Source organism: Dermacentor andersoni, chromosome 9, assembly GCF_023375885.2.
Source record: "Dermacentor andersoni chromosome 9, qqDerAnde1_hic_scaffold, whole genome shotgun sequence".
Lineage (NCBI taxonomy): Eukaryota > Metazoa > Arthropoda > Arachnida > Ixodida > Ixodidae > Dermacentor > Dermacentor andersoni.
This window is the reverse complement of record NC_092822.1, coordinates 12,786,172-12,800,282: the sequence shown is the minus strand read 5'-3', so window position 1 is coordinate 12,800,282 and position 14,111 is coordinate 12,786,172. Positions and strand designations below refer to the sequence as shown.

The window sequence follows — 14,111 nt, the reverse complement described above, 5'->3', positions numbered from 1 at the left end:
CAATATGTTTGGACCAGGGTAAATCGGGTGTAAATAGAATTACTGTGAATAGAAGCCAATGTACTTATATTGAGAAACGTTTCCCAGAGGAATACCATTGAAACAATAAGGAAGGCACAAATGTGTAGTATGTGTCGAGAAGATCACAGAGACAGTTTTGCGAAAATTGATGTTCGCCTGCCACTCGTTACACCAAGTACAAAAGTTGGAAAATGCTTTATTCAGAATGACGTGATCTCCATAACTGGTAATTGTGTGATAGATAACGCAGTCATCGGCCTAAAGACGGATTTTGGTTGGTAGCACGTTGTTATGTAGGACATCGATATACAGGAGGAAGAGAAGTGGGCCTAAATCTGAACCCTGCGGTACACCAGAGGTAACGGCCACCGTAGGTGATTTCGCAGAATTGAAACAAACGTATTGCGACCTATCTGAGAAAAAACTAGAGATCCAGGCTACTAGGCTGGGATTACTTAAAATACTATTTAGTTTATGCAAAAGCTTGGAATGTACAACTGTATCAAATGATTTGAAAAAGTCTACGAATATTGCATCGATTTGAAGGCTAATTCAACTGCGTGGCAGATGTCATGAGCAAATTCAGATGTTGGCGTAATGGTGCTGAGGCCATTGCGAAATCCATGCTGGAAGACTGCTAAAATATTGTTGGCTTCAAGAAACTCAATAATATGTTTGTAGACGACATGTTCTAAAAATTAACTGCAACTAGAGGCTAAGGAAATCGGTCTGTAGTTGGACAGGTCTTGTTTACTCCCTTATAGAGGGAGTAAATGTTCGCGCCGAAATGTCTTTTCGAGCGTGAAAAATATATTCTAGACAAAATCCAGAGTGATTTCTGGCGCCGGGGGTTGTTTTGGTTGGCGGTGCATGACAGCACGAAAAAATTGTGGGGATCCGGTGGTCGCTGCTGCCCATGTTCTGCTGTTGTGCTAATCTTCCCAATGCGCTCGAAGCGACGCCAGCTTCTTTTGCCCAAAGGTGCTACTCACGTGAAGGATTAGAAAATAAAATAAAGAAATCTAAATAGGAAGAAATCAAGAAAGCGAGTGCTCACATGCCAGATGTGTCAGTGCCCCTTGACGTCCACCAGCCCGAAACTTCTGCCTAGCCTTGCTCTTCGTGAAGCTAGTGGCGAGAACGCGTTGTTCCTTCCCGAAGCTTCCTGCAGAGCGACAGTACTTTTTCTTTCCCCACCCCGCGCCTGAGACCGCGGAGAAAAATTTTGGCGCCGAACTGTGTTCTCGTCATCCGTCGAGCCAGCGCCGGTTTTGATGGGGTCGCTTTTTTTTAAATGCATAGCATGTGATACTCGGGGGTGCGTTTGAACTCGTGACGCATTTCACTCAGTAGCGCTTTCGAAATTCGCAACGCGCAAATTCGTCCCAACGCAGCGGCTCCAAAAAGGGGTGGAGTGGGTGCGAGCGTCTCACAGGTTCCATTGCATGGGGGCACTGGACCCCTCTAATATAGTAAATAAACATTCGTATCATTGGTATTGGCAAAATGAGTCCGGCTCTTGCCCCCACACTCAAAAACCACTTTCGGAACCCTTGTCAGAACGCGCTAATTGGCTAAAATTGATTCCCTGGCAAAATCACGACGCCGATGAGCTGCTGTGATGCTTCCGTCGTTTCTGATCGGCCCTGGTTCGCGGGCAACGCGCTCACTCGGCGACCAGCTTCACCAAGAAAGTAGCGATTTGTCCCGGTCGCAGATTGACGTGCGTATCGCCCGTGCTCCATTCCGTGCTGAGTTCCGGAACTGTCATTGGCACGTCGTCGACGGGAAGCCGTGACTTCCCGCCGTCGGCCGCCTCTTGCGGGCGCCAGCGTTGGCGCTTGGGACCCGGAAGGAAGCGGTTGGCCCCCAGCATCGTTGGCCGGACGTTCTCCAGTCGGCAACCCGCCAGCAGACGCTGTGTAAATCAATAAATCAATCACTTTTAGAAGCTTTAAGCTAGGTCTGTAAACTATAGTAAGGGATGCAAAGAGGGTGCGTTGTGAAAGTGTGAACCCTCTTCGGGATTATAAGCGCAGTGCGCAACGCAAGGACGAAAACTTCTGTTCTCGCTTGTCTTGCGAAATGTGCATGCAAATGTTTTATTAGATCACCCAGCTCTCCGCGGGAGTGGTAATTTTGCGTAACATTTGCGCATCGTAATCGGAAGTCTTCGGACAAAAAGCGACTGAGAGCTTTCAAGCGTGGTGTACTACTCACGGTGATGCCTATCTTGACGGTCGTGTCGTTGATGGACAAGTGCTCTAGACGGAGGAGCACTTCGTGTGCTTGGAGCGTCTCCAAAGTCAGCACGTGCACGGTGCTCGGAAGCGGCCATCTCAGCGCCGAAAACTGCAAGACGAGATAGGGACAACGCTCTTTGCAGAGTATCATCAGCGGATTTCAGAAGACGGAGTAGCGACGGAGATTATGTGCATTCGAGAGGATTTCCGTTCTCCTCAGAGTCCTGTGACAGCTAGGACACTTTTCTTTTTCATTCTAGAACAAGATAAAAATTGGTTGCGGCTTAGGTCAGCTAATCCTGGATATGCAAAACGAAAGCTGGTTAAGTCTTGGTTACACTTGGTTAACCTTTCATTTAGCTGTGACCAAAGGACCAGGCAGGATTCCGTAAAGGCTACTCAACAATAGACCATATTCACACTATCAATCAGGTGATAGAGAAATGTGCGGAATATAACCAACCCTTATATATAGCTTTCATTGATTACGAGAAAGCGTTTGATTCAGTCGAAACCTCAGCAGTCATGGAGGCATTGCGGAATCAGGGTGTAGACGAGCCGTATTTAAAAATACTGAAACATATCTCTAGCGGCTCCACAGCCACCGTAGTCCTCCATAAAGAAAGCAACAAAATCCCAATAAAGAAAGGCGTCAGGCAGGGAGATACGATCTCTGCAATGCTATTCACAGCTTGTTTGCAGGAGGTATTCAGAGACCTGGATTGGGAAGAATTGGCGATAAGAGTTAATGGAGAATACCTTAGTAGCTTGCGATTCGCTGATATTGCCTTGCTTAGTAACTCAGGGGACCAACTGCAATGCATGCTCACTGACCTGGAGAGGCAAAGCAGAAGGGTGGGTCTAAAAATTAATCTGCAGAAAACTAAAGTAATCTTTGACAGTCTCGGAAGAGAACAGCAGTTTACGATAGGTAGCGAGGCACTGGAAGTGGTAAGGGAATACATCTACTTAGGGCAGGTAGTGACGGCGGATCCGGATCCAGAGACGGAAATAATCAGAATAAGAATGGGCTGGGGTGCGTTTGGCAGGCATTCTCAGATCATGAACAGCAGGTTGCCATTATCCCTCAAGAGAAAAATGTGCAATAGCTGTGTCTTACCAGTACTCACCTACGGGGCAGAAACCTGGAGGCTTACGAAAAGGGTTCTACTTAAATTGAGGACGACGCAACGAGCTATGGAAAGAAGAATGATGGGTGTAACGTTAAAGGATAAGAAAAGAGCAGATTGGGTGAGGGAACAAACGCGAGTTAATGACATCTTAGTTGAAATCAAGAAAAAGAAATGGGCATGGGCAGGACATGTAATGAGGAGGGAAGATAACCGATGGTCATTAAGGGTTACGGACTGGATTCCAAGGGAAGGGAAGCGTAGCAGGGGACGGCAGAAAGTTAGGTGGGCGGATGAGATTAAGAAGTTTGCAGGGACGACATGGCCACAATTAGTACATGACCGGGGTTGTTGGAGAAGTATGGGAGAGGCCTTTGCCCTGCAGTGGGCGTAACCAGGCTGATGATGATGAGGATGTTTGCAATTGAAGTAATAGTTAAAAAGTTCACTAATTAGAAATAATTAATTAAGTAATACTTCGTGATGAAAAAATGCTGGCCGTAAGTACATACGACTACGGCTACTATGCAGTCGGTACGATTTCTTTAGGGCTCTTGGGTATATTTAAAATCTTGGTCCAAGTTAGCTGGGACACACTGTATATTGTCGCGTAGTAGTGACGGTGAAGAACACAGTAGCAGTGCTGTGGAGGACGAAACTAACTTTTATTGAGCGGACCTGTGCCCACAAAAACAGGTTACACTTAAAGCACAACGATAGCGGCGAACACAGTCGGCAATCGCCGAAATCTGATGAGCGGGTCAAGCGCGTCGGCTTTTATACGTCAGTCATCGAAGGTTCCAGAGCAAGCCCTGGTGCCCGCGTGTATTCCAGACAGTGCTACACTATTCGCGTCGCGCATGCATTAAATCTGATTACACAATGTTCGTTGACAACAAACAGTGGATATAACCATCGATAACATTCGAGAAACTCCCGACACATATGCAGGCGCGTCCTGCGCTGTGCGGTAACATTTGTTAGGCGGTGAAGCCTGGTCACCCGATAAATATGAACAAGTACACGTGTCAATAACCCCCTCTTAGAAAGCACCGTCCCGGTAGTACAAACAAGCGAAAACGATAAACAAAAACACTCGTAGTAAAGAAACAACAAGATAACGAAGTTCATCAACGTGCATAAAAGGGCTTAAGACGAACCACGTGGACCACTTCAGATCGTGCGTGGCGCCGCTGTGATTGCGAAATGCCGTCTGGCACGGCCTCATAGTCCAGTGCACCAATGCGTCGGATGATCTTGTAGGGTCCGAAATTGCGTGGCAATAGTTTCTCACTCAGTCCTCGTCGGCGCATAGGGGTCTAAACCCAAACACGGTCGCCCGGCTAGTATTCCACGTAACGTCGCCGAAGATTGTAGTGTCGGCTGTGGGTCCTCTGCTGGTTCTTGATGCGCAGGCCGAATTAAGAGCTGTCTGGCTTCTTCGGCGGGCTGGAGATAGGTGGGGAAATCGATATTTTCTTCGTCGGTGACGTGCGGGCAGCATGGCGTCGAGAGTGGTCGTCGGGTTCCTTCCGTAAACCAGCTTGAACGGCGTGATCTGTGTTGTTTCTTGCACTGCCGTGTTGTAAGCGAAGGTTACGTACGGTAGGACGGCATACCACGTCTTGTGTTCGATGTCGACGTACATTCAGCCGCTCCGTAAGGCAATTTGTCTGCGGGTGGTAGGCGGTTGTCCTCCTGTGGCTTGTCTGGCTGTATTGCAGAATGGCTTGGGTGAGCTCTGCTGTAAACGCCGCTCCTCTGTCGGTGATGAGGACTTCTGGGGCACCATTTCGCAGCAGGATCTTCTCGACGAAGAACTTCGCCACTTCTGCTGCACTACCTTTCAGGAGAGCTTTCGTTTCAGTGAAGCGGGTGACGTAGTCCGTCGCCACGACGATCCACTTATTTCCGGTTGTTGACGTCGGAAAGGGTCGCAACAAGTCCATCCCGATCTGCTGAAACGGTCGGCAAGGAGGCTCGATTGGCTGTAGTAATCCCGCTGGCCTTGTCGGTGGTGTCTTGCGTCGCTGACAGTCTTGGCATGATCTTACATAACGGGCGACGTCGACGGTCAGGCGTGGCCAATAATACCTTTCCTGTATCCTCAACAGTGTCCGGGAGAATCCGAGGTGTCCAGCGGTCAGATCGTCGTGCAGGGCGTGCAGGATTTTTGAGCGGAGTGCTGCAGGCACAACGAGGAGGTAGTTCGCACGGGCTGGGGAAAAGTTATTCTTCACCAGGACGTCATCTTGCAAGAAGAACGAAGACAATCCGCGCCTAAATATTCTCGAGACAAATTCGGTCTTGCCTTCCAAGTACTCAACAACGCTTCTTAGCTCGGGGTCCGCTCGCTGCTGCTCGGCAAAGTCGTCTGTGCTTATTGTTGCTAAAAAGATGTCTTTGTCTTGGTCATCTTTGGGCGGCGTGCCAGGCAGTCGAGACAGGCAGTCGGCATCAGTGTGTTTTCGTCCGGACTTGTAAATTACAGTGACGTCATATTCTTGCATTCTGAGGCTCCACCGTTCCAGGCGTCCAGAAGGGCCCTTTAAGGCCGCTAACCAACACAAGACATCATGGTCGCTTACGACTTTGAACGGTCTGCCATATAGGTAAGGGCGAAATTTTGCTGTAGCTCATATGATGGCAAGGCATTCCTTTTCGGCTGTAGAATAATTGCCTTCCGCTTTTGACAGTGACCGGCTAGCGTAAGCTATCACCCGTTCAATTCCATTTTTCTTCTGGACTAGGACGGCGCCGAGGCCTAGGCTACTGGAATCAGTGTGGATTTCCAGACTGGCTGATGACGTGTCCCAGGATTTGTGTCCTAGGCTGGTCCATCAGCCGAAACATCAGTGAAATATACTGTGCAAATCCAACGTACTCGTACGTCGTACTCTTTTTCTTCATTTTACTACCGGAGCCAGCGTGATTTCCTCAGCCCCAACTGTGTGTATATATATATATATATATATATATATATGTATGTGTGTGTGTGTGTGTGTGTGTGTGTGTGTGTGTGTGTGTGTGTGGGTGTGTGTGTGTGTGTGTGCGCGTACTGGGCATGTGCTGGCTGCTGTCTTGCCGAATAAACAGCTTGGACTATTGCATGGTACGTGCCCATTCTTGGCCGGTCCCCTAGAATGGATGTGCCGCTGTGACACAGGAGGTATGAAGCTTTAAATGTATATTTTTTTAGGTGTGTCTTGTGCTTTCTGCTTCGACAAGCATCACGCACTGCCTCTGTCCTCGTGACGCACACCTTACGGCTGCAGCCGACGAGGCTGTCGCTCGTGTCATGCGCTACCGCTGCTATACGTAACTCAAACAAGCTTCGCATCATTTAGATTTCAACATTGCGTTGGATCTGCTTGTTTTTTTTTCTCATTCGTCTCGAAAGTAACACATATACAAAAACATTAATACTATGATATACATGACGTCATGCTGACGTACCGGCTCGAGGCTTCAGCGAGAGAAAGACAAAGAGGTAAGATTAGCTTTAATTTTCTACATTACTAATCCTATACCGCCCCACACTCCGTGGACGCCCCCCAGGGGCTCCACGAATAAACGTCAATACGAGGAAATCGAACTCCACCTGAGGAATGGCAGACCCATACCCGTGGTCCCTAGCATTCGCGTTCTTGGTATGACCATAGAAGCCAACGGAGCTAACTCTACGGCTTTCTCCAAGATCCTTCGACAGACCGCTAATACACCCAGACTGCTGAAACGAGTCACCAACCGACGAAGGGGTATGAAGGAAGAAAGCCTCATCCTCCTTTTCAATCTTTTATCATCTGTCACATTACTTACGCTGCGCCCTTTCTCAACTAGTACAAAGCTGAAAAGACTAAACTGGACATCGTCATCAGAGGAGCCTATAAGCAGGCTTTAGGACTACCCAACCAAACCAGCACGGAACTTCTACTACAATTAGGTATCCACAACACGCTAGACGAGTTAATCGAAGACCAACGTCCACCCCAACTGGAGCGGCTTACCCTCGCCGAAACAGGCCGCAGCATTCTAACCAAGCTTCATATCACCTACCACCGCCAACATCGAGACAAACACCCAATACCACGCGACATTCAGCAATGGATACACGCCGACCCTATTCCCCAAAACATGCACCCAGACCACAACAAAGAACGCGCAGCAAGGCACGAGCTACCTCCCTCATCAAAGCTTATGCCAACACCGCGCACGTCATTAACTTCTCATTCCCATTAAAGCTCTCTCTCTCTCTCTCTCTAATCAAGCTTTTTTCGGCCAAACGAACGAAGATAGAGTTACGAAATAATACACTAGGAGTATAAAGTAATTTATTGTTGCTATAATCATGAGTTGAAAGGAATGATAACAATAATTATGAGGCTGTTTTGGGGGAGTCCTGCACTCCTACCTTTTCCTTTCTGGGTCTCCACCCGGCCGGAGCAAAGACCAACAGCGGCCGATAGACGAGCTGCAGCGCCTGCAGCCGCATGATGCTCGCAACCTCAGCTAGTGAACCCAAGAAAAGGCGGTGAGTTCCCCTCGCCACCAGGGCCTCGTCATCGTTTCCGGTTTCGAGCAGGAACTCGGGATTTCCAAGGTCGTCGTTGGTCGCGTGCCGCCGATGTACCTGCGGTATACCGTGACGCTTTAGGCATAATGACGGTGTGTTTCCTGGGTAGGTGACTTTGCTGTTTACGTTATCCTGCTAGTTTGTATAAGCAAACACTGTAGACCTCCATATAACAATAGACAGCTGAGCAGGCTGGTCAAGATCAAGGGTTGGAAAGGCAGGCGTACACACGAGCATAAGAGGAACGAAAATGATCACGCAAGCGCCGACTGCCAGCTGAAAGGCCGCGTAATGGCAGAGAACGAAAGCAAACAAAATAATAATACACACGCAAGAAAGAGATAGAGAAGGCTGTCTGCGTGCTGTCCGCATTGCACTACCGCTATTGCAAGTGTATAGTGCTAAATTCGAAGATAGTGAAGCTTTATTTAGACATCGGGATAAAGTAGGTCTTATTGTCCAGGCGTGGCAAATCGCTACATGCAGTATAGCGCATGCGTGAGCCAGCCTTCAATCAACTTACTCAAAAAAGAATAATCATGCTTACATTGGTACACTTCGTGTCACCTGTCCTTGTTTGGAGGATTGGCGCTGACTTTCTCAGTACATGCGCGGATGCCCTTCTTCTTCTTTTTTTTTTTTTTTTTTGTCTGTATCTGGCGCGGTGGTTCAGGGCGTTGTGCGGCTGGGTATGAAGTTGTAGATTCGATTACCGGTCGCGCCTGCCGCATGTCAATGGGATCGGAATGCAAAAACTTTAATGTATCGTGAGATTAGGTGCACGTTAGGGAACCCCAGGTGGTCAACCTTAATCCGGAGCTGTCCTCTAGGCGTCACTCCTAGCCCACTGCGCAGTTCCGGGACATCAAACAACGCAATTTTAAAGGATTTTAAAAAAGAGATGAAAAGAACAAATAACTAAATTCTGGGTTTCTTACGCGCCAAATCCACGATATGATTATGAGGCACGCCGTAGTGGGGGGCTCCGAAATATTTGTGTCTACCTGGGATTCTTGAAAGTGCACCTAATTCACGGTACACGGCTCTTTTTGCATTTAGCACCTATCAGGATACGGCCGTCGCGGCTGGGATTTGATACCACGTCCTCAGGCTTAGGAGCGTAACGCCAAAGCCTGATATGATTATGAGACCCACCGTATTTGGGCGACTCCGGATTCATTTTGACTACATTGAGATTGAGACTGAACGAAGAAAAACGAGTGGCTATGGCACCAATAACGGAGGTCGTGCCTTTCGTCTCGCAACAACCGTCACCGCCAAAGCTACCCCTCTCCCAGCCGAGCCTTGCGGCCTACTTTCATTTCTTTTAATCGCTGCTTTCGGTAGCAGCCTATCGTTTTGATGCCGGTGGTGGCACATACTAAGGCGAAAACCGTGTTGCGGCGTAAACGCGAGCAAATGTGTCAAAGTTACATGATGTTATTCCGATGCGCTACAGAGTTCATTGAAAGAAAGCCAATCTGGTAGGATTACGATGTGTGCAGTTTTTAGTGAGTCTTACCATCATCATTCATCAGCCCTTTCCCTCCTCGTCCCTTTTCCCCAGTGTAGAGTAGCAGGCCAGAGCAAGTTATAGCTCAGGCCGACCTCTCTGCCTTTCTGTAAATAAATTTCTCTCCCTCTTCGTAATTTCAGTCTAGTTCGATCTTTATTTAGTGCGCTGTGAGCCATGTAGTATTTCATTTTTCGTTGAAATGAATCATCACCTAAAAACACATGCACAAGTGAATACTGACTCTAGGTATTACTAGGAAGAAAAAAAGAAGCTTTGTTCACAATTGCCAAAGAAATGCTGAACATCTTGTCTAACCTGTAATGCCTTCAGTAAGGTCGTCGTGTACATCTGCAAGCTGAAGGAAAATGAAGTCACACTCGCTAACGCAGAGGCTTTAAATGGCGTACATCTCAATGTACTTGTTTTTTTTTTTTCGCTGCCACTACTAAACACAACTGAAAAAAAAACAAGTCGCGCGCACAAATGCATGTACGGTGACTGAAGGAGACACAATTGGCGCGCCGAAGCTGATCTCTGCGTTAGAGTCTCGACCACCGGAATAAAAAAACGTAGCACGTTATAGAAAAGGACCAACAAATAAGGAGCACCTGACGTTAACTAGCAACAGTTTATTTCGAAGCTTGGAGCCTTTTAGAAATCAGGCTAGTGAGTTCATTGCGGAAGTCAAGCAAAAGCAGCAACAAAAAAAAAAAAAAAAAAAAACATCTGCGAACGTTTCAGTGTATTGTTATATTAGCTGAATATAATCGTTGACTCTACGTTTATCCAACACGTACGTCTGTGCCTAAGAATTTAAATTTTTTATCAGATAAGAAAATCGATGCAGTGCTAACTCACCCGTCATTCAAGCTTAATTCGTTTTGCGTCTCCACAATCTCACGCGCAAACTGATTGCCGCAGAGCCTTCAAACACGGGCTATCGGCCACAGTACTTGTAGCGCATAGCAAGCCACCCTGTAGCTTCGATCGTAGCTGGCAGAAGAAGTGTTGCTAGTGCAAATTTGCTTACCATGAGCTCCAGACAAACTTGCTTACCATGAGCTCCAGATGTCCCTTCCGTAGACTGGTCCCACCCTGTGGTCGGTCTGGAGCGACCAGCATCTTCAGGTCTCTGGCTTTGTCCTGCGAGCGATGGGCAACAACTCGTCTTGCAACACAGCCATTCTGGCGCGCAGCTGCGGTTCCGCGTCTCCACATGCAGATGTTTTATATTCGATGCTTCTGAGCGGGCGAACCTTGTCCAACTTTTGAGGTTTCCTTGCACTTACGCAAAATACGCCTTGAAAGATGGCTTCTTAACAGTAAGGGTCTTTCTGCAGAGAAGCCAATATTTGCACTTAGGTTACATTTGAGTAAGCTCGTCCGTCGTTATGAATGTGCAGTGCTGAAATGGACAAGATTAGCAAAATAAAGACAGCATTGTCTATCTGTTTCTGTTACTACCTGTCGTTGTTCATAATAACAATGTAGATACAGTTTGCAATCCCTTTCGTTTTATAGACGATATCCAGTGTACTGGACAGAAAAGCTCGTAATAACAGTCATGGCGAGAGTAATAAATAAATAAATAAATAAATAAATAAATAAATAAATAAATAAATAAATAAATAAATAAATAACTTTGGAAAGAGCTTGAACAAAATGAACACCAGCACGTCTATTGCGCCGTACCTGAATTCTGGGTCCTGCCTTGTTAAGTTAGTGTAAAACTTAAGAAATGCTCACATTGCGCAAGACAGTCAGAGCGAATTGAATACAATTTACTGCATTAATAAGTTAAATTTTAGTAACTCGGTATCTCAAAATTTTGACTCCGACACAGAATTTTTTTCTAGGTGAACAAATATTGCATATCTTCAAATAATTTAGGACGGCTGGCGTTACAACTTTTCGAATCTTCAGCAAGAAATTAAATAAGAAATAAAAGAAACAATATAGATATTATTGTTATCTAAATTGCCCCTAACAGACGATTTGATGAGCCCCCCGCCACACGAATGCCCAAAAGCGAAATAAAGAAAAGGCAAGAAGATAATGCCTTTTAAAAACATCAGTGTTAAAATCATCATGATCCAACAGGAAATAACGTCATTTCAGTAAAAATTAAATACGACTTATAAGTTTAGGTGCGCACTACATTGCATGCTATAAATTTGTAGGTACACGTTCTTATGTGCGCATCATAGGCTTATGCACTTAATTCGCGAAGTTCTTGTGTGCGCCACATAGCGATCAAGCTTACCTCGATGTAGATCCAAGACGTGACCGGATAGTAGTTGGCGGGAATTGGAAGCTTGTCCTTGTGGAACGTTACTCTGCATACCCCGAGAAAAATAATCACGCTTGATACTGAGGTCAAAGGCATTGTTATGTTTCTGTGAATAACAATGGGCTTGCTCTCGTGAAATTTTCTTTGAGCATTTTGCTACTTCTCCAAAATTGTCTTGCTTGCTTGAAGGTATTAGTGGAATTGAGACGACATTTTGTTGCTGTCTCTAGTATTTCGTGGCCGCGTACGGGTTTTATGAGTTATTCAATGTAAAGGTAGCGGCAAATGAGACGGTTAATTTTCATAAAAGCACTATGTCGTGCAGTTATACCACTGCCACGGGCGCATACTTAAGGATAATGATAGGATCTGGGGTTTTTAACAATAAACACATGTGCTTTCCTCAGCTTCCAAATCCGCCCTGTAGTACGACCCCTTACAAGGTCATCCCTGAACACTATGTTACGTACAATTGGCAAAAATCGGTCATTCTATTCGCTGAGGTGGTCGACGCATGCGCTGGAACGTGTGGCTGGAACGTGGGTTTCACGTGATGGCTCATTGACTGCGGTGTTTGCGATGCCGAGCTCGTGGTCGAATCCCTCCGAAGGCAGCTGCAACAGGATGTGGACGAGGTGCCGGAAGGCTCGCGTACCTAATTTTATGTATACGTGAAATAGAATTTATTTTTCAAGCGCAGCTTCTATTGCCTCGCTCGTGTCGGCGTCGGTGTTGGTGTTGCCGTACGAAAAAAAAAAAGAACCAAGCCGCGTGAAAATAAAAATTACTTGTCGGGCTGTGGATTCGAGCTACCGACCTCCAGGTTGCGAGACCACCACGTGAGCAGATTCAGCCACTGTCGGTTCTTTTTTATTTATTGCATGGAATTATGAGTAGTGTCAAACCAATATTGTTACATGACATTTGAACAGTTCAAGTGCGTAGTGTGGTTGCTACCTTTGAACCCGTACCTGAATGGATTTCGCGTCTGGACGCTTGTGTTTGCCTGAATTTCGAACTTTCATTGGACTGCGTACCATGTGTGCATTTGTTTCTCAGCCACTGTCGGTTCATCATACGCGCACTTTAAAGCGGGGTTTAATATGCATGAAGAACTAGACCCAGCGCCAGACGCGAGCCAATCACAGGCGTTCCCTCCCTACGGAGGAGGAGGAGGGAAGGGTGTGATCGCGTGTCCGCTCGCCTCGGGCGCCCGCCGTTTCCCGCCAGCTCAGGCCCGGTAGTCAGATGGAGAGGCGGCGTTTGGTTCGTTCTGCCGAAGAGCAGGCTGCGTTGAAGGAACGGCAGCAGGAGCGGGCCGCGCGTTGTGCGTTCGGCCGAAGAACATGTGGCGTTTGATGAACGCCGCCGGGAACTCGATTGAGAAAGGGCTCGTCGTCGACGTGCCGACCTCGCCGTGAGGGAGCGCGAAGCCGAGGCATTACGACAACGAAGAGCCGCGGATCCCGAGCTTCGCTTGTATACCCCTCTTGACAGTAGTGGAAGGGCGGGTATTTTGTTGTAGAACAAAGATCCAGAAGGATGGTTTACTGTGAATTAGATTTGTGAATCGAGCAGACCGGAAAAATATTTAATATGAAGGCAAAAATAAAACCTTAAAAATTTATATGAATGCAAAGAAAGACTGCATTCTTTGCCACTATTTTGTTAAAATATACATAATATTTGTGTGAGTTCAGTAAGAACGTCAGTTGATAGCGATTTGTCCATTTTCCTCGCCTTCGTATTAGGTCCTTTTTCACGCTGCCCACCTCAAGAATTCCGGCAAGCAGAGCTCTCGGCGCTAGAAGGTGTACTCACGTCCTTCGCATGCTCCTCCAGCCATTTCCATCCGTGTGAAATCCTTCACTGCCGAGGTCAGTGTCGAACCGGCTAACCACGTCACATCCCGTACTGCTTTGCATGATGGAAGGCGTCAACCTCGAAAGGCGGATAGGAGTTAGGAGAGTAAGAGTTAGGAGACTAAATGCCACGGCACAAGCTAATTACGGAACTAAGCAATGGTGTTAATTCTTACAATGTGCAGATTCACTGACGCTTGCAGTCGTCACTAATGTGGAGCCAGATGCTAATATAGGTGTTGCGGTTACCTCCGTCTTCGAGTGAAAAGCGTCCGTTTTGGTCACGTGCGACGGAAAGCAGCTCATGGCTATGCAAGTTAAAGGTTTAAAAATTAGTTTGCTTCAGCTGTTCAAGCAAGACGCAACTCATGGAACGTTCCGGCTTCTGGCGAGAACTGGTGCTGTATATGTTAATTACGCTCTCGGATGTATCAACGCAACCTACGAAATAGTGGCTTCTTTCATTTCGTGCATCA

General features: G+C 46.9%; 1 protein-coding gene across 1 annotated transcript; it reads right to left on the bottom strand.

The window, feature by feature from the left end:
• Nucleotides 1-201: 201 nt before the first annotated feature.
• On the bottom strand, nt 202-14,017 carry LOC126527042 (lysosomal alpha-mannosidase-like). Its single transcript, XM_050174757.2, has 6 exons — nt 13,595-14,017; nt 11,747-11,819; nt 10,540-10,626; nt 7,806-8,024; nt 2,242-2,373; nt 202-1,939 (listed from the first exon to the last, which is right to left on the bottom strand). The coding sequence occupies exons 1-6, from the start codon at nt 13,696-13,698 to the stop codon at nt 1,688-1,690; spliced, it is 867 nt and encodes a 288-aa protein (XP_050030714.2). The 5' UTR covers nt 13,699-14,017; the 3' UTR covers nt 202-1,687.
• Between the last annotated feature and the right edge of the window lie 94 nt (nt 14,018-14,111).